The 26,815-nt window shown below is 48.1% G+C and overlaps 1 protein-coding gene across 1 annotated transcript in view; it reads right to left on the reverse strand.

Moving 5' to 3' along the window:
* Window positions 1–26,815, reverse strand: part of DLGAP2 (DLG associated protein 2) — a 94,393-nt gene that overhangs the window by 24,446 nt on the left and 43,132 nt on the right. The window contains exons 4-6 of the mRNA XM_068531968.1: window positions 24,226–24,445; window positions 2,198–2,547; window positions 1,252–1,293 (exon numbers count right to left, since the gene is read on the reverse strand). Of these exons, the coding sequence (XP_068388069.1) occupies window positions 1,252–1,293; window positions 2,198–2,547; window positions 24,226–24,445 (612 nt within the window). The remainder of the gene's footprint in view (window positions 1–1,251; window positions 1,294–2,197; window positions 2,548–24,225; window positions 24,446–26,815) is intronic.

Raw genomic sequence — 26,815 nt, forward strand, 5'->3', positions numbered from 1 at the left:
CGTCCCTGACGGGGACGTGGCTCCAGCTGGCCCGTGGGGTTACTGAGGATGAGGGCAGCTCGGGGCGGGGCTGGGACGCAGACTCAGCAGATCCACGCGTGGCCCCAAGCCAGCCCCCTTCTTCGCCCTTAGCGTCACCTCTACTTTGTGCCCTGACCACCCTGACGCCCTCGAGCATTCTTCTAGAGCTTTCTAGGCATCTAGGCGTGGTCCTTCCAGCGGCTCGGTCTTCACTTCATCCCTCTTCTCCCCTGTACTCCCGAGCTGGCGCCCCACACCCATCTGTCTCCCGTTTAACCTGACACTCGAGTTTCTTGGACGACATCTTCTTTGGCTTCCAGCTCACTTCCCTTGGCCACCGCGAGGTGACAAGCTTGCTTCGTGCTGTGACATGCCGCCAGGAGGAAAGCGGAACCCCTGCATTCGCACGCTCACCCACACTCGTCCACCGACACTGACCGAGAGCTCACTATGTGCCAGGCGCTGTGCTAGGCGCTGGGTACCAAGAGGCGGCAGGTGCGCCCGGCCGGCACGCGATGCACAGCTGGGGGCGGGTCTGGAGAGGCTGGTAGGGAGGGTGGCCTCGGCAGAGCGGGGGACCTTCTGGGGAGAGGCACGGCGGCCGGAAGCAGAATGGGGCATGGGGGGGGGGCTCCTGGGGTGACCTGCAGGCAGGAAGTGGTGGCTGGATAAACTCGCTTTATGGGCTTCTGGAATTACCTGAAATTATCTGAATTATCTGGAAAGTTCCCGCTATTTTCAGGTAAGTTGGCAACTCCTCGTGTTTGGAAGTCGACCCTCCCAGCCTTGTTTGTGGCTGGATGGGCAGTGCACCTGTGGGAGGTGGTGGGTGGGCAGACCGGGGGGCACACGCGCCCAGGAAGGTGACCTTGGCCTCCTGAGCTTGGTGGCCTCACAAGTCTCGTCTGGAGACGTGCGTCTAATGGCAGAGCGACCCCCGAGTGAACGCCGGCTGCCCCCGTACCAGCACCCCCCGCCCGGCCAGGCCTCGGCTGCAGCGAGTCGCCTGCCCGTTTGAGCCCCAGTTTCGTCCTCATCAGAGTGGGGCTGATTCTGTGTCTTCAGGGGATGCAAGGGTTCCCTGCAGTAATATGGGAGCACCTAGCATAGAGCCTGGCATATAGAATCAGGACAGAGAGAGGTGACATGAGCAGTTGTATGAATAATCCAAAAAGGGAGAAAAAATAAAATTCATGCGTACTTGGCTTTGGAGTATATTTTGGTACTTACATCTGACCTTGGGTATGGCTGATGCTCTGGGAATTCAGAATCCTAAACAAAACAACGAAGCCACAGTGTGGAGACCGGGTTCAGAGGACCCAGACCAGCGGGCAGTCTCCCCAGCCTGCGTCCCCCGGCCCCCGACACCCAGGACACGGCTCCCCTCTCACACCTGCTGAGCTCGCAGGCCCTCCTCCCTGGCACCAGGGAAGCCCTCGGCTGGACTTGGGCTGGTGGAGGCGCCCGTGCTCGCCGAGGATGCCACGGGGAACCTGCCTAGCTGGCTGACGCCACCTCTTGCAGGGAGTCACGGCAGAAATCTTGGGAAACGCGGCCCGCGCAAGGCCTGTCCTGGGCCGTCCCCGGGTTGGGGCAGGAGCTGGATGGTGCTGTTCCTAGCCGGGCACCTTCCCCGCCCCTGCACTTGAGTGGATGCGGTGGTGGGAGCTGGCGCAGGGGCAGCCTCTACGGCCTGAGCGGAGGTGGCTCGGCCCTCGGTGCTCAGAACACAGTGACCAGAGGTAACCCACCAGCGTCCTGGGGTCGGCGCGGGGACTTTCGGGGCCACCTCGAGTGGCCGTGAGCCCCTTTTTCGTACAAGCAGCCCTTCCCTGTCCTTCACCTTTGGTCCCAGTGCCCTTCCTCCCCACTCTACTGTTCGGCCACAAGACTAAAAATCAGGTTTCAACCACAAAACCTCCTTCTTAAGCGTCAGAATAACCTATTTCCATACTCTCCAAGCAGCTGGCAGCCCCTGGAAATGCCTGGGGGGGGGCCCTCTGGGTGGCGGGTGGGCCTGGCCGGGGCGTCCTGCCCACTGCACCCATAGGCCGGCCTCCCCTGAAGGCCGGGCCCGGGATCTGGAGCCTCCGGCCCCCGCGGGGTCCCTGCGAGGGCCCGGGCCGTGGCCGGCAGTGCTCGGTCTGTGTCACCGTGGGGGGCACGCGGGAGGTACCTGGACCCCGACGGAGGAGCGCCGCCTCTGGAGGAAGCCCTCGGCCTTGGACACGACGGTGGCCTTGTCACTGGTCCGTGCCGAGCCGCCCTGGCCCTCGGCGGCATGGCGCTGGGCCGCGGCCGTCTCCAGGGCCAGGCTCATGGCCTTGTTGCTGTCCAGACTGTCCGTGGAGGTGTAGAGGCCGCGGCCGTCCTGGGGCCAGGGCGCCATCCTCGGGGCGCGGCTGTCCTGGTAGGCGTCCTGCGTGGACTCGGTGCTGCTCTGCGCTGCCACCGAGATCAGAGGCTTGGAGGTGGCGCGGGGGGGTACGGGCGGCGGCGTCTTTTTGTAGTTGGTGTAGGACGCGGCTGGAAGAGAGACAGAGGCCCGTCAGCGGGGCCGGGTCCCCGCCGCCCGCAGGGAATCTGGTCCACGACCCGAGCCCTCCCGTGGCCACTGGGCAGGTCTCTCCCCGACGTCTAGCCTAGGAAAATGAGGCAGAGTGTGGGGAAAACGCTTCATGCTCAGAGAGAGTCGACAGGGATGTGTGTATAACAGCGAAAAACTATAAAAACACCCCCACATCCAGCAGAATAAGTAACGTCTGACTCAGCAGGACGGAAGGCAGCTACACCATCGTCTTCACGCGGGTCACGGTAGCAGGCGAAACGCTCACTGTATAACTCTAAGTTAAAAAAGCGGGGCCTTACTCAATTCTATCCAGTCTAAGATGGAATATATTGTAAAGAAAACCTGTGAATGAAGAAAGATGAGAAGTACATTCTAACCACGGTCATCATTCAGTGACGGTGCGGCGGACAGTTCTCTGTATATCCTACCAGCGCTTCTAATGAACAGGTATTCTTTTAATCATGGAGAAAAACACACAGTATCAGAAAGCTCTTTGCTCCCCATAAGTACACACTCCCTGGGTGTAAACCGTTGGAGCCGACTGAGAAGGGACCCGGGTCTCCACGTCTACCGGGTTCATAACCAGCCACTTCGCCTCCTCTGAGCCCTGCACACACTGGAGTTCTACACACGCCGCTGACAGTAAACCCCCCAAAGAAAATAAGTGCAATTCGACATGAAATGATATTAAATGCCTCTTAGAAGGCACCCAAAATTCATCAGATGTATTTGCTGGGCTCTGGGTGTTACCAATGTTCACAGCAGGAATATATCACATCCGCTCTGAAGGAATGGGTTTTCCACAGGTGTTGGTCGTGTTTCGTTACCTGGAAGGAAGAACTGGCAGAAGTGTTTCCGAGAGGGACCCGGGCACCCTCATCACCACGCAAAGCACGCGCGCCCACGCAGGGTGCAGGCGTCGGGGGCTGTTGGCTTGGGGACCAGACGTGCCCAGGAGGGCGGCCTGGGAGGGCCGAGCCTCGTCCGTGAGGACAGACGGAGCAGCTGTTTCCTTTAAGGCCTCCAGACACTGTGCCCGGGGATCACCATCCCGCTGCGGTGTGGAAATGCACCATTTCCTCTCCTGTTTGTGGGGACTTCAACCAACATTCCTAACCCTTACCCTCTGCGCCAGTGATTTTTAAATCTGCGTGAATGGATTTCCCCAAGAAATAAAGCCTCAAATGTCATCCCAGATGAACACAGGCAAATAAAACAAAATGAGTTTGTCATGTCAGGATGATCTGAGTTTTAAGGCATAACAACTTCGCATGAAAATTTATGAAATGCACACATTTTCGAAAGGATGAATGGGAAAGAGGCGCTGAAGGGCGGGAAACACAGTGAGGCACACAGTCATCAGAAAAATGGGCTTCGAATATGTTTACACCCGAGAAACCTCTAAAAGCATTCTCTTTAAAGACGCCCATCAAGCTCTAGAGGAAAGCTGTGGAAAGCTGACTTTATTCAGGGCTTTATTGTGGGAGATTCTGGTGTTTAAGAAAAGGCTCCCAACCTCCAGCACTCACCACTAGTTGCTGTTCTAGATAAGCCTGAGCCCGGAGGCTGTGTCGCCAGCCGAAGGAAGTGGCCCTCCCTGACGTGGGGCTGCGAGTGGCTCCTCCTGCTTCCCCCGGACCGTCATCCACACCCCAGGGCCCTTGTGCCTCAAGTCCGCTTCTTAAGGGCACCTTCAACATCCTCAGCAGACCTTTCCCCTGTGCTGTCCTAGCGGCTAAAACACTTTGGTTTAAGGAGACCTCTGTCCATCCGGTTTCAGTCAATCACAAGGCATCCACCACCGACCCTGCGGTCCCTCCTGCCCTGGTCCCGCCCTCTGTCCTGTCCTCTAAAGCCTGCAAAGCCTCGGGACCGCCAGACCTGCTCAACGCAGCCTTTTAACCTCCCTCACACACCTACCGGCGCGGCCCTGCCAGGCCCCCTCAGAGCACACCCAGGACTGAACCAGCTTGCTGAAAGCCCAGCATCGTTCCCATGGGGCCCAGGTCACTAGGACACAAGGTCCTAGGAGTCAGGGAGCCCGGCCCCATCACCAGGCTAGGGAACTGCTCCAAGAGAAGAAAACTGCAAAGCAAAGAAAACCTGCCTCTTCAAGAACGTTAACTGGTGAATGTTTTATAAAAACATGCTGTCACAGACATAGAAAATGGACTTGAGACACGGGGAGGGGGAAGGGTAAGCAGGGACGAAGTGAGAGAGTGGCATGGACATATATACACTACCAAATGTAAAACAGATAGCTAGTGGGAAGCAGCTGCCTCGCACAGGGAGATCAGCTCGGTGCTTTGTGACCACCTAGAGGGGTGGGATAAGGGAGGGTGGGAGGGAGACGCAAGAGGGAGGAGATATGGAGATATATGTATATGTATAGCTGACTCACTTTGTTATACAGCAGAAACTAACACACCATTGTAAAGCAATTATACTCCAATAAAGATGTTAAAAAAAAAAACACTGCGTCAACCTGAAGTCTTGCTGTGGACGCTGTGACTCTGGATGCTTGGAATTTGCAGCTTCTTCCCCGTGGGCACCAAAGTCACCGGATGTAGAGGGTGTGGAGGAAAGGGAACCCTCCTACACTGTTGGTGGGAATGTAAATTGGTGCAGCCACTATGGAGAACAGTGTGGAGGTTCCTTAAAAACTAAAAATAGAGCTACTATATGATCTTGCAATCCCACTGCTGGACATATATCCAGAAAGGACAAAAGCTCTAATTTGAAAAGATACATGCATTCTTATGTTCATAGCAGCATTATTTACAATAGCCAGGACATGGAAACAACCTAAATGTCCGTCGACAGATGAATGGATAAAGAAGATGTGGTACATATATACAATGGAATATTACTCAGCCATAAAAAACAATGAAATTTTGTCACCTAGAGATTATCATACTAAATGAAGTAAGCCAGACAAAGACAAATATCATATGATATCACTTATACATGGAATCTAAAATATGATACAATGAACTTACTTAGAAAACAAAAACAGAGTCAGACATAGAAAACAAACTCATGGTTAACAAAGGGGAAGGGATAAATTAGGAGTTTGGGATTAGCAGATACACACTACTCTATATAAAATAGATAAACAACAAGGTCCTACTGTATAGCACAGGGAACTATATTCAATATCTTGTAATAAACTATTATGGAAAAGAATATGAAAACGAATATATATATATATCTGAATCACTTTGCTGTACACATGAAACTAACACAACATTGTAAATTAACTATACTTCCATAAAAAATAAATAAATTTTTAAAAAAGAAAGGGAAATCTCCCATATTTCCATTCTGGTTCTTTTAGAGCTACAGTAAATCTTCCTTGCTTCAGGCATACAGTGATGTAAGCGTGCGTGTGATCTGGGAGAAGCTGCCTTCTCTCAGCCTTAGTTTGCTCATCTGTAAAAGGGAAGCAGCCACAAAGCCACTTATCTGCTGTCTCGAGGATGATGGGGAACAAAGCTCACGCAGGGGCGGGCGGAGCGCGGCCTCGGGAAGGGCGGCCCTTACAGCGGTGGTCACTTAGAGCTGCTCATGGCTCCTCCCCCAGTGGACAGAAAGACAAACACCAACAGCAAACAGCACTCGGCACCACCTCCTTTCTTTGGAGGCTGTTACCAGGTCACCGCAGGGGTGTTTATGAGACACAGTCCCGGGGAAGAACAATCTCTGTGCACCCCGCCAGGAGCACACCCAGGGGCACGGCTACGCCTGGGAGAGCGTCTCTGTGGCCATCTGAGCTCTCCATCCTTTAGCCTCACGGAAGCTGCAGAACAACCTTGCCGGTTGATGGCACTTGTTCTTCCATTTCCCAGATGAGAAAACGGAGGTTCCAGTGGCTTTAAACATTTTCCTGAGGGCAGCCGGCGAGTCAGCGGCAGGACGGGACCCAGCGCCACCCCAGCTGCCGACTAGAGAGACTCCTTCCTCCTTTTCCTGACCTTGACCCGGCTCAGCCTGCTTTAATTCCTGGAGTATTTTGGACGGGACCCCTGCATCTAATCCCCCGCCATCCTCTGAGGCAGCTGTCCTCAGGTAGGCAGTGTAGACTCGGGTCCCGGCAGCCTTGACGGCTGGTTTGCACCACTGGCTGTGGAGTTCCAGGGCTGCCACGCTTCCACGAGCTGTTCCAGGGGACGACCACGTGACGTCCCCCCAGAACATGGGGCTCCCCTGAAGACGTGTGGGCCGACGTTTAGCTAAGTGGCCCAGGGAACGTTCTGGCTGAACACGTGAGGATTTCCCACCCCCTGGGATCCAATCACCATCTTCTCAATGGGGGAAGTATGTGCAAGGGTGGGACAGTTTTAAGCCCCTGAATGTATTTATCACTTGTCACTTGATTCCCCTTGAAACGGCTCCAGTGAAAATCCAACACATACATTTATAATGAAATAAATAGACGCTACCTAATGTTTTGAGAGTAAATTTACACAAGTTAAAGAAACACATTCAGAAAACACACATAAAAGCTTCCAGGCACCCAGATATCAGATCCATTAGTACACATTAGTACAGAAGTCAAAATGGGATTTGTAGTTTCAGACGTAAGACAGGCGTTTAACACACGTTTTGAATGTCCCTTTTGCCACCCTCTCAGGCCCTATATGCACACGATGTGATTCCTCGTGTGACTTTGAATGAGGCTGTTTACTGCTGACAATGCAACACTTTTATATTCTTGGTCAACTGGATGCTTTTGAATTTGATAATTTAAAAATTAAGTGTCAAAAAAAAAATTAAGTGTCAGTTGTCAGTCTTGGGTAAATAAAAATTAATGTATACAGACTACTTTAGATAAGTAAAATAACACTGAGACAGAATTTTTGAAAAATAAAGTATATCAATGTATTCATTCATAAGTCCATTCTTCTGACAAATGCATGTTGGTACTTACAATCTCATGGGGTAGAATTGTATATTCTTAAACGCCTCCTTAGAATTAGAATTAGAAGCTGGGAAATATAGTAAAGAAAGAATTAAAAATGCTCATTTGAGCATGTTAATTTGCTGCCATGGATTAAAATAAACCATTATAGGTAACATTTTACACATTCAAGAAAAATATTCGATTATTCAGTTGAACAGTTTAGGTAATAATGATTGAGCTAATTGTTAGTTACAGGCTGTATTATCTATCATTTTCTACATGTAGGTCACAGAAACATTACATATGAATGAAAATTTTAATTTTAACTTAGCAATGTAATTCTGTCAAAGTGTATACAGCTTCAAAAAGCAGATGAATCAACAGAGAGATTTCTAAACATCCCAAGATTTGTTTCAATAAAAGGGATCAAATAAAAATTTTAAAGTAAAAAATGAAATGATTACTTAACATCTTTAGGTATCTGAAGGCCTGACTACTCTATTTTTATTTTTTAATTGAGTCCAGGCAGGAACATTCTTTTGGTTTTAAAAGGCTGTCATCGATTTCTTTCACCATGTGTCTAATACTGTGAAAATCCCTGGAGATTTTCAAGTGGCTTCCTGATTCTAGGGAGAGAGATTAAAATGCACTTGTGTTTTAATCCATTTCCTGAGTTAGTCTGGATTCTGCTTATGTCTTGGGGATCAGATGAGTTGGTGAGACTCACCCTGAAAATAATGGGGGTGACAGAAAGCAGCGGCTCTGTGACGTGCCTTCTCTCCTGAGTCTATTGATACCAATATGAGACTTTGTGCCTCCAAGAAAAGGTTAATTACACTATTTAAGATGGAAGGAGCCATGCATATAATACATTTTAGGGAGATTTCTATGAAAATTGTACTAAACTAATAGTAGTGATACTTAAAGGACATGTTACTCTTCCCTGTTAGAGCTGAATGAGAACCATGGCAGAGGCATGTGAAAACCGTACTTTCCCAGGTATACGCGGTACATACACGCGGGATTGAGTTAATCTCATTGGGACCCTTTCTGAAGAAAGGGCTCAAAGCCCTGGTCAGAAGGGTGTGAGCTGGGCAGATGGGGAGAGGCTGCAGCTGCTGACCCTGCTGGCCAAGCGAACTGTGCCCCAAACCTCGTAGATTTATCCTGATTGTGTGAGAAGGGTCGCATTCCAGACGGCTTTGTCCAACAGCATAGCCCGGAGCCAAATTTAAATGACCTAAACTTCCAAAATATCTAAACACCTCAACTACACTTGAACATCAGCTCCTCTGCATTTGAGCTGCATTTCAACTGCTCAATAGTCACGAACAGCCAATGGGGACAGTACTGGACAGAGGCCAGAGAACATTCTCATTGCTGGACGGTGCTGGTCTAGAGGTTTTCTCCAGGCAAAGTCGAATCAGTATGAGCACCCCCCCATCTGTTCAACAGATGACATAAAGCAGAGGACATCGATCATAAGGACTTCCCTTTAGGTCTTCAAAGTGTTGGGTTAGCAAATCTACTGAAGGAGAATTTGGAGAAACACATTTTATTGGAGGTAAAGTAACTTGAATGGGATGAAATACACTGCTGCTCAGTTTATACTTCCACACGGCTCTGCGTAATCTCAAATGTGAATACATCATTACTTTAAATGCATGCCTAGTATCCCTCCACACCTGGAATTCTGGACACCATTTCTGAATTCAGCCCTTACAAGTCATTTGCAAGCCAAAAAGGAAATTTAAAAATTAGCATTCTGTCATATAAATACGTAATCAAGATAAAATATTTTTCGAAAGTCAGGCATCGCCGTTCTATTTGAATGTAACAGCGACACTTAAATACACTGCACTCTTAATTAGAACTTCAAAGGTAACAGCATAAAAGGAATTACAGTCATCAAGCCCATGAATGTCTAATGAGAGTCTGGATATTGGAGAAACCAAACCAAAGGCAAAGGTTCGACATAAAAGATTAAAAGCTATTTTGACACTTTAATTAATGTTAGTCTCAAAACATAAGTGTAAATCAAACAGGACACAGAAGTCTTATCCCACTGGCGTGCACACAGTGGTTTCCCTAAAGTTACAAAAACTTGCGTGGGTCCCCCAAGTTCTGGGGCAACATTGATGGGCTGGTGGCACAGACATCTACCTCGGATGTGTTAATTAGCAAGAAATTATAGTCTAACCAGCATCTAACATCTTGCAGACTGTAAAATGAAGTGATGACAGCTGTTTCATGGTTTGAGACACTTCCTGTTTTCATTTTAAATATTTAAAACTCACTTTGCACAAGAAGAACTTGGATTTTCTGAAGAAAAACTGAGAATGAGCCAACTTTTAAGGATGTGAAGAATCAGATAAGTTTCTAAGTACAGAATTCTGAGTGTTCAAGGGCCCAGGCAGTAAACAAAATGATAACACAACAGGGAATTGGTTATAACGACGGCAAGTGCTGAGCTTATAGAGATCAGATAACAAGACAAAATGATGAAAACGTACGGGCAGCAGAGGGTGTCTCTCCCCACCCCCCGCCCAAATCAAGTGTCCAGTGTGACACAACTGTGTCCCGCGTCTTTTGAGAATGGGAGGCTTTAAACTTAGATGAAAAACATTTTTGAAAAGAATGATTTGTTTCAGTGGAAAAGCTGACAGACCAATCACAGGGACACAACTGAGTGACTTGGGTCAATCTGTTCGTGGAGAATTTGCAGATCGAGTAGTGGATGGCACTGTCCTGTCCTCACAAGCAATATGTGGGCTGCTCTTTGTTTCACTTGGGATGTTTAATCGTGAATAAAGTCTACATTAAAGTTGTGCCAGAATTGTATTTTTACCATCAGGATGTGGGAGGGGGTAATTCTTGGGTGGGGTTTTGTTTAATGGCGAAGTCACCGATTTTCATGTCTGCTCATGGCAAATAAGGAGTATGTAGCTGTGACCCACTGGAATTAAAGTATCCAGAGTTACTACACTACTGTCTCTTGTCTCAAGGGAAAGAAAATGACCTTCCAATGAAAAAATAAATAAAATGATAAAGCTGATGCTATTTGCAAGGGTAAAATCAACCCATAACTTCTTTTTTTTTTTTTTTTAATATGTTATTATTTCTGCTTTTAATTTAATTTATTTATTTGTTTATTTATTTATGGCTGTGTTGGGTCTTCGTTTCTGTGCGAGGGCTTTCTCTAGTTGCGGCAAGCGGGGGCCACTCTTCATCGCGGTGCGCGGGCCTCTCACTATCGTGGCCTCTCTTGTTGCGGAGCACAGGCTCCAGACGCGCAGGCTCAGTAGTTGTGGCTCACGGGTCCAGTCGCTCCGCGGCATGTGGGATCTTCCCAGACCAGGGCTCGAACCCGTGTGCCCTGCATTGGCAGGCAGATTCTCAACCACTGCGCCACCAGGGAAGCCCAACCCATAACTTCTGAGCTATTTACACCTATTGATGCTCAGCGTCTAATGAATACATCCTAAATATTGTCTACTTCTCCCGGAAAGTTCCATAAGAAGGTTGGAAGACCCCCAGACCTCTAATACGGACAACATAGTCACAATCTCAAGGTGACTGTAGTAGAAACAGATACACAGTCATGGATCCTGACACACAGGACAAGCGTCAGAGGCATCTTCTGTGTGTGCCGTGTTGAGATCAAGCAGTCAACTGTGCCAATAAATCAGAGCTCCCGGCCGGGGGCTTCCCGGTGACCTTTCTGAGCCTGCTTGAATCAGTAACTATTAACAGTCTGAGCACGAACAGGTCGTGTGGCCAGGATGCTGGTGGCCACTAGGGGCGTGGGATGGGGTGTAGTGGCTCTGCCTGGACGCAGTGAGACCCTGGCCCTATTCTGGCACCGCCGTCAGCGGCCATGGGGCTCCAGGCCCCGCTCCACCTTCTGCAAAGGGATGGATCCCTACTCCCTAACAAAGCTCGCCGACCCAGCACAAGGACAAATATGGTGCAAACACAACGTGTCTGTAAACTCCTGCTTTGCCCTGGCCATGGAACTGTATCTGCTCTGAATTCCCCCATTAATAATGGGACCCTGAAAACCAGGGGCCTCTAACAGCGTGAAGGGCTCACTGCAGCCTCCAATCTCCAGGAAATCATGTCCCTCCCTGGCCTGCAGGAGAGGGTGCATTGAGAGAAGAGGTTGGCACGGAGACTGAATAGTGAGTCATCCCCGAGCCCGGCCTTGAGATAAAACAGGGAGGAGATGAGACATGGACCAAAGTGGCCATTTACTCTGCTTTTCAGAAACTGCTGGCAACGTGTCGGGCTGCCAGCTGCCTGCCATTCCTGGGCTCCACCTCCCACGATATTCTTTATTAAAAAGAAAACCTGACCCTGACACCTGGAGCTAGAAAACAGATGACGCAGAGTCTGTAATGAAGCACAAAGAGGCCCTAAATGAGTCCCCACAAAGGACTGGTTTGCTGATCCATGCGTCCCCTGGATGTCTGCTGGTGACTGCAGTGTGTTGTCAACGTCACATAAAAAGTTTTACTCTCAGCTCTAAACTCATAACGTCAATCACAGAGTGAAAACCACCTGCACTGGGAACAGTGCTACCACCTGAGGGCGGCTCAGAGAGAAAAACATCCTTTACTAATTAACCCGTTTGTTCATTGTTTTCATTAAAAACTCAGCAAGTATTTCTTCAATGTTTAGCACATTCCAGGCCCTGGGGACCCAACGGTGAGGAAATCCCGGCTTTCCTGTTCTCTTGTCCCGCCCGGGAGAGGAGCCGCTGAGCCAGACGCTTCATTAAAACACAAAGGATGCTCTAGCTGACAGACTCCAAGTGCAACTTCATGACGTGTTTGTGAAAAGTACCACGATGTGTATAAAACCCAATTGACTTTTCTGCCTAAACCTGGGGTCTAGTTTAATATTCAGTTAGCACCAGGTTCATGGAATTATTTTCTTAAAGGAGAGAGAGAGAGAAACACAAGCATCTCTAAATTCCACACCTGCATGTTAATGAGTGTATGACTAGAAAAAAAGCCAACTTAACTGAAGGGAAAAGAGGAATCATTCAAATGGGGCTTCAGAAAAGGAACTCCCTGATCTCCAGCCACAGGCAGGGCCTCTAAGTGCCTGGAGTGTGGGCGGGGCTTGCTGTGGGCGTCCACACCTGCAGGACGGTGGGCGGGGCTTGCCATGGGCATCCACACCTGCAGGACAGTATCCATCTTTCTTCTCCCTAACCTTTCATATTTGGTTCTGATGAGCACAGATCCAGACTGAGACTAGAAACAGAAGCTTTCCTGCAGCCTGGCAGGTGCCCAGTCAATCAGGCATTTTCCCGCGTTACTTGACTCTCAGTGGGGAGAAGGCTCCACCTGCCCTGGGTGGTTCTGCGGATTCGCGCAGTGAACAAAGACATCAGGCCTGTGTGTGAGGTGGCTGGTGGTCGAGCACCGCAGGCAGGAGCCGAAGGGCCACGCAGACCATCCTCGGGAGGGATGGAGGGCCAGTGACCCACAGCTGCCTCTGTGGCCTCCACCCTCTGGGCACCCTGGGGCTTTGGGTCTCCCTGACGATGGAGCTGACGCCTGACTGAGGACCAGTGCAGCTGGGGTCGCTGATCAAGAGCCGAGCTGAGCTGAGCTGGAAGCCGCTCTCGGCCTGACGCTGAGGATCCTGGACTCCCAGGGGACTTTCCCGCTGCTGTGACAGGTCTCGCTCATTTCTGCCAGCCTCAGGGCTGCCCACTGAACACACAGCACATGGAACCTAGCGGGTTCCCCGTTTCAGCCACGCAGGACACCTGTCAATCCTATTAGCTTCAGCACTTGGACCTTGGGTTGTAGGTTTGAGAGAGTGAATGGGTTTCTTTGTTAGCGCTACTCCCCAGATACTTCCCGTGTGATGCCAGAATTATGCTGAGTGGGGATTTTCTTGGTGGAAATGGGTATGGAGACCTAGATTTGGAGCAATAGTAATGGAGCCTGTATCTGTCCTTTCCCCAGTTATCTCTGCTTCAAAGACTCTGTCCCCACGCTCCTGTCATCTACATACAAGGGATGCAGATGTAGACTCTGAGCATCCTTTGAGAAGCACACAGCACCTGCCTCTTCAATAACCCCAAGTGCCAAAGTAACTCATTTCCTTTTGGCACCGTCTGCCACCTAGTACAAACCTTTTAGAAAATTCCCTCACAGTGACAACTAAGCCTCAGTCTTCAGGAAAGAGTGTGTGGGAGGAGACTTCTCTGTCCCACAGTTAAGATCTAAGTTCATGCCGTAAATATTAGGAAGAGAAGAGAACTTTGAGCATTTCATGAATCATAGACCACTTTGTAATAACTCACCGTTAATAAGTAGAAGGGATCAAATGTTAACTACCAAGTATTAGCAGAGAAAATTTGAGCATGGTGATTATCTATTTGCAGATGTGTCCAGAGCTTCTAAATCTATTTCAAATTCTGTTTCCCTTCATTTCATGAAGCATCTCTTTAGTATTTTAGAGACATCAGACACAAAATAAAAATCTGTGGATTTGATTCCGTTGATTGTGTGACTGATCAAAATGGCAGTGCAGGAAAGACCTGCTATAAACCCATAAACCGATAAAGAAAACACCAACTGTCCGTTAGAGAAAGCGATCACAGCACACACAGACAATTTAAAGAACTGGAAAGGTGGCCTTGCCCCATATTTGCCGTATGGGTTTTTCTCCAGGAATTCAGCGGACCTACACCTGTCCATGCCAGAAACGAGCACTGTTCCTTAGCTGGCGAACCTTTTCCTTCTTATTTCTTACACTCATGGTAACACTGGATACGATCAATCAGTTCATTCTTCCTTATCCCTCTCCTTCTTGGCTTCCAAAAAGTAATAAATGGATAAACAGAAGTATAAATGTTCTTTATGAGAAATCCACTGGGAGTTTCAAAGCTCTCCCATTATTTGTGTTTAAAAAGCGCAGCATGGCTCTGCCTCTTAGTGGCTATGTTAGGATGAAATAAATCCGATGTAATTAATTATTTCATAAAGGAATGCTTTACGCACATGAATATGTGTTTCCTATGGTCTATAGAACTATTTCCTTACTATGTTGCACTGCCACCTATCTGTCATTTGAAAGGATCCAGGCAGATATAACCCAAATCCCTAAAACCATAAACCAAGCCCACTAGGTATATGTGTGTAGCACTCTACTTTTTTTGGCTTCTGAAAAGGGGTTGAAAGATTCATCTCAACCTCATTCAATCTCTCCCTCCAAACTTGGGAATGTTAAAATGGCCTAAACAAATTCTGTTTTGGCCTAATGCCTCTACTGAAAATGAATGATAACCAGCCAGCACTAACTAAAACGTTGAGTTTTGAATAGCTCCAGTATCTTTGTAAAGGCAAAAGGAAGTTAGTGATGGAATTTTTTCCTCACTTAAAAAATATTTTGAGCTATGTGTATTTGGCTTTTGGATGTCCTCAACGTTAGAGAAAGGCAGTTCCCTCGAATTCAGTTTATATGCCTGAATAACTCTTACCTTTTCAGGGAATCAAAATCAAAATTGGAAGGATCACCTGAAATGATTTTGCAATTAGTGGGCCGCTAAGGACCTCTTTTCAGAAGTGCTCAGATATCATCTGAGGAGTAATTAACAGGCATGTGTTGCTGCCATTCTGGGAAAACCTCCGCACTTGACCTACATTGCAGGATAAAACTTCAGGATATTATTTGTATGTTTTTTCCCACAATCCTTCCCATTGCAAGCAGCTCTGGGGTTCCTCTCTGCAAAGATTTCGTTGGGGGAAGGTAACTCCAGGTTAACCTCGCCTTGACTTTGGTAAAAACCTAGACTCAATAGAGGTTGCCCAGGGGTCAGCGGGGAGAGGCCAGAGAACAGAGGTCTGCAGAGAATGGCGGCAGGAGGAGAACCTGTGGGTCTCTGAGCAGCCGAGTCCTGACCATGCAGCGGAGGCCCAAGAACCCTGAGGCCATGCGGAAAGGGACACGGAGACCTTAGGGCAGCGGGTGTCCGCGAACGGGGGCCTCCAGATGCCTTGATGCCACATGGGAGTCCTGGCCTTGTAATGCCCTGGGTTCACCCCAAAACGACCAAGGCTGAGTATCAGGCAGGAGGGGTGGGACACTCAGAATTGGTATTAAACTGATTTAAAGAAAATAAACTACTGTGTTATTTCTTGCACAGCTAAGTTGTAGGTGATCCACTCACATGTCACACTGAATATCTGATAAAGAAGTCGGTGGGTACCATGAGTTGGTGCCATCCAAAGAAAAACATCCGAGAGAAAAAGCTGAACGAGAGGTCTGAGGGAAGGGCTTAGCAGAGGGGGAGTTTAAATACTGAATTTTAAATACTAAGTGAGCGCAAACTGTTAGTGTAAATAGATTTAAATATTTTATACGCTGTAAATTCTAAAGTCAACCGTTCTTACATTCAACAAATATTTACTGAGTCCTGTACAGCCCAGGCGTACAGATCAGGAGATTGGGCAAATCTAAACTCAGCTGCAGCAAATCCCAAAGTGCCCAAGTGTGGTCCTGACCTTGGCTGATACTAGGAAATATAGTAACTAAAGATCAACGACGCCCAGAACCATGGGTTTGTGCACTGTCTTGGGCAGGATGTGCCAGCCCGTGAGTAGCAGCCTTGCTTAGTAGTGACAGTGGCATTTGTGATTTCCAGCTGGTTTCACCAGAGCCTGGTGGGGTAAGACTGGTCACGTAGCTGCAGGTGCCCGTGTGGCCAGTGCGCCATGAAAGACCCCACCCCGAGCAGACCTCGGGCCTCCTCGCCCCGCGGTGTTTGCACACATGCTGCTGCTGAAATCGGAAGGCATGTTCTGTGTGACTAGCAGTGAGAGGACAGAGAAACCCTGGGCCCCTTTGGATGCATCCTGTCCCCCTGTTGTGTACTGTGTCTTTTGATGCAAATTGAACACTCGTGGGTGGTAAACTCCAGCCCCTGCTCTAGAAGTTTCTGATACAGTGTTTAACAGCTCCTAAAGGTGCTTGCTCTCATGGCAGTGGAGGAAAGACAGTCAACAGTAAAAGTTAAAATAATTTCTGATATCGATTATCTAAAAGAAAACCTAATACTGCAAATACTGAAAACTGCACATATCTTACCCTGTGGCTGCAGGATGCCTTGTTGGTCAGAGCAGAGAAATCCTACTGTGATACCTGCCGCTGGGCTGTGACCCGTCAGCAAATCGGTCAAGCCGACACCCTCCTTCTCAAGATAACGTTTTAAATTCAAAAACTAAAATGCAGAGGATTAAAAAATTACACCAAAATATAATCATCAAAATGTTAAAAATGTTTGTGATATGTTCGTGTCTGTTAATGCAGTACATAATGAGATCGGGCAATGGGACTAATAACTACTGTAATTTCAAAGCCTGATGAGCATAAACAGTGTCTCGAGATCCCTGCAGGAATCGTGGGGCGACTCTGAACTGACACTCCAGCACTCAGAGTCAGACGCACTGCTAACGGGAGCGTGTTCCGTAGCATTCCTAACCCAGGGCGCTGTGAGTTACAGTCAGACGTCAGAAAAAATAAAGATCCACTTTTTATCCCAGCTCAGTTCATGTGGCCCCAAATTCCTGGATATATTAGGGACCCCCAGGGGCCCATGGATTCCAGGTTGGGGACCTCAATTCTGGAGCCCGCGGCCTCTGTGGGGAGACTGTTGCCAGCTTCCTCGTTACAGTTTCCTGCAGGGCGTCAGCTGCAGACCCGCCAGGTGAGGATGGGAACCGTCTCCCTGGAACTACATGCCCTTAACCCAGCAGTCAGGATGAGCTCCGGGCCCTGCAGCTCTGTTTCTGCTGAGTCCTGGGCCCTCCCTCAGCCGCCAGCTGACTGCCTCTTGGTTGCTTCCGATGCTGGGCCTCTCACTCCCTCCTTTATGGTGATGGACACTGGCTTCTCTGGCTGCCACCCTCGGTTCTCTTCCTAGACCAGAACTTCACCTGCCCTCCGGCTCATGCACGCTGACAGCCCTGGTTAACGAGTCACCCATCCAGTGCCAACCCAGTCCTGGCAGTGAGGACACTCTCAGGGACTCACCTGAACCGCCAAGTGGGACTTCTTTTCTCTGATGTCCCTGGGCCCCAGGGGAGGGTGTGGCCCCCAGAAGGTAGCACTTGCTGCCTTGGGTCCGAGCCTGGGCCACGCATGTCCCCAGGGAGCACGGTGTCCTGCAGGCCAGCTCCCTGGACGCGCCTAAAACCTGTCATGTGACTGTTGGGAACCGCCGGCATTCTGAAACGAATGGTGTTTTCATACTTTTAGATCTGCCTGATTGATCATTTTCAAATGTAGCTTATCGACATCTGTGAAAACACCTTCCATCTTAATGAACCCTCCCCCTCACTGGCCGCCCAGCCACAAGGACAGAAGATTCTGATCCATCTCGTTAAAGTCTGGGTTTTTGTCAGAGAGAGAGAAGGCCTGCTGGTGAAAATTCTCTGTGTAAATACTCTGACCATTTAAAACATAGAACCTGAAGAAATATTCTTTGGAGATACTGTATTAGTCACGTCTGTCCAGAGAAACAGACCAAGAGAATGTATCCATACATAAAGAGGTTTATTGTGAGGAATTGGCTCATGTGACTATGGGGGCTGTCAGGACTGGAGGTCTGGGGGGCCAGTCAGCCAGCTGGGAGAGACAGCTGATGGGTAAGTTCCAGTCCGAAGGCCGGCAGGCCCAAGACCCAGGAAAAGCTGATGTTTCAGTTCAAGTTCTAAGGTAGGAAAAAGCAGATTTCCTACAGTCGGGCAGGGGGAATCCTCTCCTCCTCAGGGGAAGGTCAGCTTTTTGCTCTGTTCAGGCCTTCAACTGATTGGGCATGGCCCACCCACATTAGGGAGAGCAATCTGCTTCACTCAGTCTGTTTACTCCAAAGTTAACTTGTCAAAGAAACACCCTCACAGAAACACCCGGAATAACGTTTGACTAAACATCCAAGCCTGGCAAGTTGACACATAAACTTAACCATCACCGGTGTCACATATAGAATTTTCCAGTGTTCCTCAGCTGGAAATGCCTTAGTCCTCAACCACTAGTCCAAAGCAAAAATCAACCAACCACTAGCAAACAGAATGGGAAAGACAGTGATAGCATAAGACAAACAGGTTTCAGGTTTCAGGTTTCAGGTTTCAGGTCTCCTTCTCTTCCCTTTCTGAACAATGCTTCAAAGGTTAATTTTTCTTAAAGGCGAATTTTCCAGAAAATAGAAATACCTAACAGGAAACCATTTTGTATAAGTCCAAATACACCACATTAAACTGTCAAAGTGTTTCTTGGAAACTATAAGCAAAGAAGAAAAATCTGAAGTTGCAAAAGTAACAAGTGCATTATACTTTTTAGTGCATTTTAAAGATAATGTATGGAAAATTATTAAGTCCAGATAATCAATAAACTCTGTGTACATACAGGACTTTATGGACACATTCCTCTGATTTCCAATGTTAATTCTTTTCTACCTCATCGCAAGGAAAGAAAACTAAATCCTGTCGGTGAGTGATTTGATTGAAAAGCATTGCTGCACTATTTCTTTCTTCCTGAGAGCAAAATTATTTTCTTTTCAAAGTTCTTAGGAAATTTTATAATTTTGTGAATTTAAATAACTTGTTTTAATTTAATTTTTTTAACTCACATATTGTAAGAAATAAAAGCCATATATCGACGCTTTCTAAACATATTTATGAGAGGATGTAAGCATACACAAATAGTAAATATAATTTGCTACCGTAGCCTAAATGTTTTGCCATCTCATATCTCTATATCTTTAAAAGGGAAGTACATTTTTTTAATTTTTTATTTTTTTGTGGCCACGCTCACGGCTTGTGGGATCTTAGTTCCCCGACCAGGGATTGAACCCGGGCCCTCGGCAGTGAAAGCGTGGAGTCCTAACCCCTGGACTGCCAGGGAATTCCCAGTACATTTTAAACATAAATGAAAATTAGGATTTTTTTTGTTTTAATAAATATGTACTTTTGTTGAAATGCATCTGATAGGGGGGTAGGAGGGAAGGAATTAGATGAAGAGCAAATCAGTGAAGGCTTCCTGGAAGAAATGATTCCTGGGTTGACTCTGAAAGCATAGCTAAGAATTAGGCAAAAAAAAAAAAAAAAAAAATCTGAAAAAGCAAATTCTGGTCTCAGCAAATAGGATATGCCAAAGCCCAGAAGTGAGAGACCGTCAGGAGGGGTGAGTGCCAGGGGAGGGGGTGAGAGGGCAGCTGGGGGCCGGGCCGGGTCATTCAGGTCACACACTGGCTGCAGACACTGTCGCCTCGGCTCATGGAAACCACGAAACCATGGGGGTACCAGGTGGGCAGTGCTGGACCAGGCTGAATTTTCAGAAAGTTGGGTGGAGGGTGGGTGAGAAGGCACTTAGGGGACCAGCTGGAGGGCTAAACAGAGCTCCAGGTGAGCACGGCCGGGTGCGCAGCAAAGAGGGTGACGCAGGTGCATAGGGCGGGCTGCCTGGGAGGCCTGAGGGGTTGGCCCCACAGCGCTTGGATCTCTGCAGGATCCTAAAATCTAGCTGAATGATTCATCCATCCATCCGTTTCTTTATGCAAGCATGAATTCATTCATTGAATCACTGATTATTCAGGGCGTAGGATGTTAAATGTTAAATCTGACTGGTTCACTTCTCCACAAGTTAAACAGTCATTTCTTATAGTGACTGATCACTCCTGCTATCGTGATGGCCCCACGGAATCCCCAAGGGTCCTGGCTCGAGGAAGGAAGGAGGGTGGGAGTTGGAGGGGACGTCATGGGGGAACAGGCTGGAGTCACGTGGCCAGAGCTTAGGAAGGTGCCAGACTGCACACGATGGAGGCTGTCCTGGGAACTGGAAATCATGATGTATGCTTCAGGGACAAGGTACTATAGAAACATAAACAACCAAATAAAACAAGGTTTATGGCTGTTTCCTCTGTCGTGCTTTGTATGGATTTTCCCTTCCTTGTAATGACTTCTGGAATCAGTTCTGACATATGTTGAGACAATTTTTGACCCAGAGAAAAATCAGTATAATCTAATTTTATAGAGTTTTCCTCCATGATATCAATAACCTTCTCTCCCTAGGAAAGTCGGGTGAAATGCATATTTAGACAAGTAAATCTATCTGATAAATCATTTGACAGATGAGAAAGAAACCATGTGTGAAATGAAAGTAGATATTTTCAAAGCCACTTCATTTAGCGAGAGGACCCTAATCAGCAAGCGGGTTTTTTCGTAACAAGAGAAAGAGTGGGATGGAGATACGCCCACGGTTGCAGGTCCCAGGGCTGAGCGGTGGATTCTGGTCCTATTTCAGCTCCCTGGAGATTAGATTGCAAGCGTCTGTTTCAGCTGAATCACCACGGCCTTGAAGGGTTGAGGGAAAAACAGGTGAACTCAAGCCCCCCAAACAAGCAAAACATTTACTAGCAGCATGAACCTGGCAATGTTGAAAATAGAATGCCTAGCATCAGAAAATCTACAAACAACAAATGCTGGAGAGGGTGTGGAGAAAAGGGAACCCTCTTTCACTGTTGGTGGGAATGTAAATTGATACAGCCACTATGGGGAACAGTATGGAGGTTCCTTAAAAAACTAAAAATAGAGCAACCATATGACCCAGCAATCCCACTATGGGGTATATACCCTGAGAAAACCATAATTCAAAAAGACACACGAGCCCCCAGTGTTCATTGCAGCATGATTTGCAATAGCCAGGTCATGGAAGCAACCTAAATGTCCATCGACAGACGAATGGATAAAGAAGATGTGGTACATATATACAATGGAATATTACTCAGCCATAAAAAGGAACGAAATTGGGTCATTTGTAGGGACGTGGATGGACCTAGAGTCTGTCATACAGAGTGAACTAAGTCAGAAACAGAAAAATAAATATCATATATTAACGCATATATGTGGAATCTAGAAAGATGGTACAGATGAACTGGTTTGCAAGGCAGAAATAGAGACACAGATGTAGAGAACAAATGCATGGACACCAAGGGGGGAAAGTGGCAGGGGGATGGTGGTGGTGGGATGAATTGGGAGATTGGGATTGACATGTATACACTAATATGTATAAAATAGATAACTAATAAGAACCTGCTGTATAAAAAAATGAAAAAAGAAAATAGAATGCCTAATACATATTCTAAAGCCTTTCATGCATATGGTTGATATTTAATTATTATTAGAAGAATATTAATATAACATATTTGCATTCATATAGGTGAGACAACAAGAGAACACCAACTTTCATGTTTCAAGCTCAAAAAGAAACATTTAAATAAATCTTATTCTTCAAAATAATCACCGGGAATGTCTTTGAAAATAACTTTTTTTGGGAATTATTTTCAAAAGCTAATTTTAGAAGTATAAAAGAAAATCAATGTGTCAAAATAATCTCTCTCTCTCTCTCCACACATACGCACACGTCAACCAAGGATAGCTATTAAATGTTATATGATCTTCCAAGCAGTATTTTAACACAAAATCATTGAAACCCTGTTTTTGCCTCTCTGACAGGAGACTCTGAATCTAACTGGAGGTTCAGTTTTAATAGAAAGTGGGCATTTACATCCTCCTCAGTTGGATGCTTTTGTTTTTCTACGTTTTTCCAGACAGAGGTTTCTCATTTCTTTGGTATTTTTCACAGTCTTATTAAGTAGACTACTGTTGCATGCCATCTCAATTCTATTTAGGAACGAAATATAAATATTCAGTTTACAATGCTTAGAGTAAAACAGGGGAAGGGAGGAATTCAGGATTCATCTGCACCTACATTTCTTCAAAAAGGCAACTTGTAATTCGATATTTCAGTTATTTCAAGGCAACTCGATATTTCTCCTAAGGTTTTCCATGTCTCCTCTTATTTCCCAGACCATTCCCTAACTCTGGAAGGCACGCCTGCTCTCTGGCTCTACCACAGTCTGGAGGAAACTGTGACTCCATAGCTAGGCCAAGATCCAGGAGAAACTTTGAAGAGAAGCATTTTGGGGTTTTTTTGGGTGCATACATGTTGGGAATACAAAAATGTACTTGGTAAAATGATATGTACATAAATTAGAATTTTAGTCTGAGTTCTGCACTGGTTCTTGTATTATCTCTATGAAACCTGTTTTACTTTTAGTCTCCCTGGAATGACAGCTCTATAAACAATAAAGTCATTTCCCACTAGGTAATTATTGTTTCAAAGCATTTCTGAAGACCAGGAGAGCGCTTAATTGTCACTTGCTCGTAGGAGACACTCAGCGAATATTGGTGACTATATCAGTAATTACCCCTTAATTGTGTTTTTTTTTTTTTCTTAATTATGTTTTTATAAACTGCGAGGACGGTAAGGCTCGTTACTTCCCTAAGTTTGCTCATTTTCCACATTTTTTTTCCACCCCTACGAGGGGCAGTCCCCAACTTCACGGACAACAGGGTCCCCAAGGGGTGCAGTCCCGCCGCCCACAAGCCCCCGACGGCCACCCCTGCAGTCCCGCGTGGCTCCCGCAGGGCCGGGCTTCCAGAACAGCGCCCACGGTGACCCCTGGCGTTTCTTCAGAAGGCCCCGGGCTCAGCTGTCGGAGGGCATCACCACCTCCACCCTGGGCCACAGGACAACATAAAAAGATCACCGAGGCCCACAGCGCTCTGCGCACTAATCCTCAGGCTGACCTAAGCAGTTACTCAGAGCTACCCCTTCTCTTGGACACCACGGAGAACCGAGAATCTGAAAAGCTAACCTGCCCAAGGCCTTAGAGGGATGACGGAGTGGGTTTGAATCTGGTTCGCCTTGTGTCCCACCTACAGGTGCTGTGTGGGACAGCAGAGGTTTACGGCAGCGGCCTGAGGCCTGCAACTCGTACTTACATGCAGTCGCCCCAAAGTCGCGCTCGTTGTCTTGGCTTCAGACACACCCAGCTCCGCCCATGGCGTGGTGACACGGGCCCTCCCCCACTCTGGTCCCCAGTGCTGTCCCATGAGCCAGCTTCTCTCCAGTCCTTCCCAGAACTGTCCCTGTTCCCCGCTACCCCACACGACCGCAGGTCCAGATCTCACACTCTTCGCATCGCTGCTTGTGCCTGGGCTGCTCGGCTTGGCCTTTCTATGTGGCTCGGCGACTTCGATGCTGGCTGTCTTAGGGGTGTCCCCAGGCCATGCTTATTCACTGTGTTGTATAAATAACCATAGTGCAGTGATTCTTAGTTTAGGTGGTAAATTTTCAAAGGGGTGGATGTGGTTTTCCCTAAGAACTGAAGGAAACTGTGACCTTGAACCGCACAGCCCCGAGAAGATGAGTGAATTTACATTAACAATCGATTTGCTCTGCGGCACTGAATCGTGGTTATGGATCTGCTCACCAGGCCACAGAGACTCAGGCTGGACCCGCGCTGAAGGACCCTAGGAGTCATCGCACGTCAGCTGAGGCTTTTCTGCAATCTGTTAAACTTTGGTATTTGAAACACAATCACCTTCCAAATTTTCCTATATAAAACTTTACGAAGACTCTACACGAGTATTGTAAAGTACCTTGACAACCAACAGATTTCATCCTAAGAAGAAGAAAGGTTACCTATGAAAGAAATGTTTCAAAACACCATTGCAAACAGGACCATGTCACAAGCGTTAACTGGGAAGTGTCCAAACGTTTGGAGGGTAACTTACACCCACTCCTTGCAGGACAGAGGTGGCGCACGCCTGTACGTGCCCCCGGAAGGTCAGAGGGCGTCCCTTACCTGCCGTGGGTCTGGTGGTTGAGCTGACATCAGAGGGAATCACCATGGGGATACGTTCATCGTCTTGGGAGTAACCAGCTTGAATGGCTCGGAGGTAACTGTGACTCCGTGTGCGGAAGCCTCCCGGGAGGTCCAGGGCGTCCATGGCCTGAGATTCCACTTCACTGAAGACGGATTCGCACACCGACTCGAGCTGCCCATTGATGTCCGCCTCGCTCATCTGGAACGACCGACAGCCGGGTGATGGCGAGACCCAGCCAAGGTCATCACGGCCACGTCGCAAAAGAAAAGAGAGCACAGGTCACCCCCACCTTCACTTACCGTCTTCCATTTTCAGCATAATTAATTTGAAATCAGCATTGGGAATCGTTACGCTTGGGAAACAGCTTATTGTGTTATTTCTTACAAAACACTAAGGAAAACCGCCCACTCCCAAGATGTCCTTGAAAGCCCGTGGACCCCGAGGCAGAACTTTAAAGGATGGCTGGCAGTTATTACCAGTGCAAGAGAGACGGGGAGCTTAAGAGTTTCTCACACTGTTCAGAATATTAGTCTTCCCTCTTTCTCCGTTTCCAGGTGATGCCTTCGCGTCCTGGACTGTTTACAGCTCAGACAACCCCAGGCGTGGAGGCTGTACCCACGAGACTCATGGAAACGGCTCAAGCTGATCTCACTCTGCGTCCGCTCAGCGTCCTGGAAACTAGCGCCCAGCTCGGCAACGCGCTCACATCCTTGTCCCAGGAGAGCAGCACAGGCCCGTGTCCGGGACGGTGCTGCCGTGTACACACAGCATGGGTATCACCTAAACTCCGGCGACGCTGTTTCCCTCCTTCAGTCTGGGATGGTAGTGCCTGCGCTTTGTTCGATGGTTCCGCAGGTAAAGTCATTATTTTCAAGCCTGAGATTTAATTTCCAGGTAGAGAGTCACCCTGGGAACCTAAACGTTCCAACTGTATTTAAAAAAGAAATGATCAGGCTTTGGCTAGTGCAGGGGTCGTAGGAGATGTGCACACAGGGGCCTGACCGTCGGGTGAGCTGAGGGCCTCCGTGTGTGCAGTTGATGGCGGGACATGCCTTCTGAGGTTTCTAGGTGGTAACGCTCGTGTGTTTCCCGGGAGCCAAGTCTAGAGGTTTTAAATGGAAGCCCAATAAAGTGACATAGAGCACTAAGGCAAGGTTAAAGAGCACGGGGTGGGGGAGCGATGGGAATTTCAAGAACGAAAATCCCCAGTTGGGCAGGTGACGTGCAGCTGCTCCCAGGCCCAGGGCTCGTGGGCAGAGGCGGGGGTGGGCCGGGGGGGCTGGCATTTGCCCCGTGCTTGGAGGGGACTTGGATGAATGGCCCCGCCCTCACTGCTCCTGTATTTAGGGCCCACCCCCCGGGGGGCACCATACATGTTAACATGGAAGCGTGTGTGGGGATGCCTGCGGTGACCCTGACACGGGAGGGCTGAGGCTCTGGGGGGCATGGGAAGGTGGGAGTGGAATCAGGGCTCAGGCAGAGGCCACAGACAGGGCTCACGGAGGGGCCCGGGAACCTGGGCTGGTCTCCCTGCGCAGGAGACTCTGCCCTCCGACCCCCTCTGCTCCCCGGCACCCACTCACTCCTCCCAGCCGCGTCCTTACAGCTGCCACGACCTGGTCACTGTCTCAGCCCAGCACGTCCAATAGTCATTCATTCCACTGCTTGAAATGTCACCCACAACTTCCTGAACACCCCCGGTTATGTTGACAGGTAAATAAAAAAGTATTGTTTTAAACACCAAATTAATCCTTTTCCTCTAATTGTTCACAGAGTAAAAGCAGGTAAAAGAATCAGATTTCCCCTTCAATAGGGAAGACACCTTCTGCCCACCTCTAATTGCAGACTTGGGTATGGGTCCTGGCTTCTACCTGAGATGCTTTACCTGAATCCCCTGCTTCTACCTGAGATGCTTTACCTGACTCCCCTGCTTCTACCTGAGATTGTTCAGGAGCTAGAATAATGGCTCCTTTCCTTTCACGGGACAAATCCCAGCGAGAACAGCCCATGCAGGAAGGTGCTGAGGGGGATTTAAAGGCGGGACTGCTGGCCCGAAGCCCAGGGTAAGAAAGAGAATCTTCAGGTTGTTCAGTCAGAAAAGACCAGAGAAAAATTACTGGGCGACTGCATCATCCGAATAGTTTGAGGGTGTCTGACGTTGGAAAGAGACACACAAATTCAGGGCAAAGACAGATGACGACACCCCACCATGATCGCCTTGGGTGCCTAGTGAGGGAAACGCATCTGAAACACTCGCACTGGTTTGAAATATGACATTTTCTGGAGTACAAATTCCTTTCAATCCAAGTTTTCCCTTATGTGGAATTATATCAAAAAGTCTCAGATTGTTTTATGTCATTTATGTCAAAGATCCACGTTAGACAACCTGAAAAAGCCAGAAACTGAGTGATGGTGCCGGCGTCCACCAGCTCCAGGACGCAGGATTTCGGTGGATCTCTCCCTTTCTGCAAACCCGCCTGCGCCCAGGAGCTTCTCCATCGGGAAGAGACACTATCGAGCTTGCACGTGCACTTCACAAACGAGTGATGGACGTTTCCGTGAGGACCA

This window comes from Eschrichtius robustus, chromosome 21, assembly GCF_028021215.1.
Source record: "Eschrichtius robustus isolate mEscRob2 chromosome 21, mEscRob2.pri, whole genome shotgun sequence".
In the NCBI taxonomy this organism is placed as follows: Eukaryota; Metazoa; Chordata; class Mammalia; order Artiodactyla; family Eschrichtiidae; genus Eschrichtius; species Eschrichtius robustus.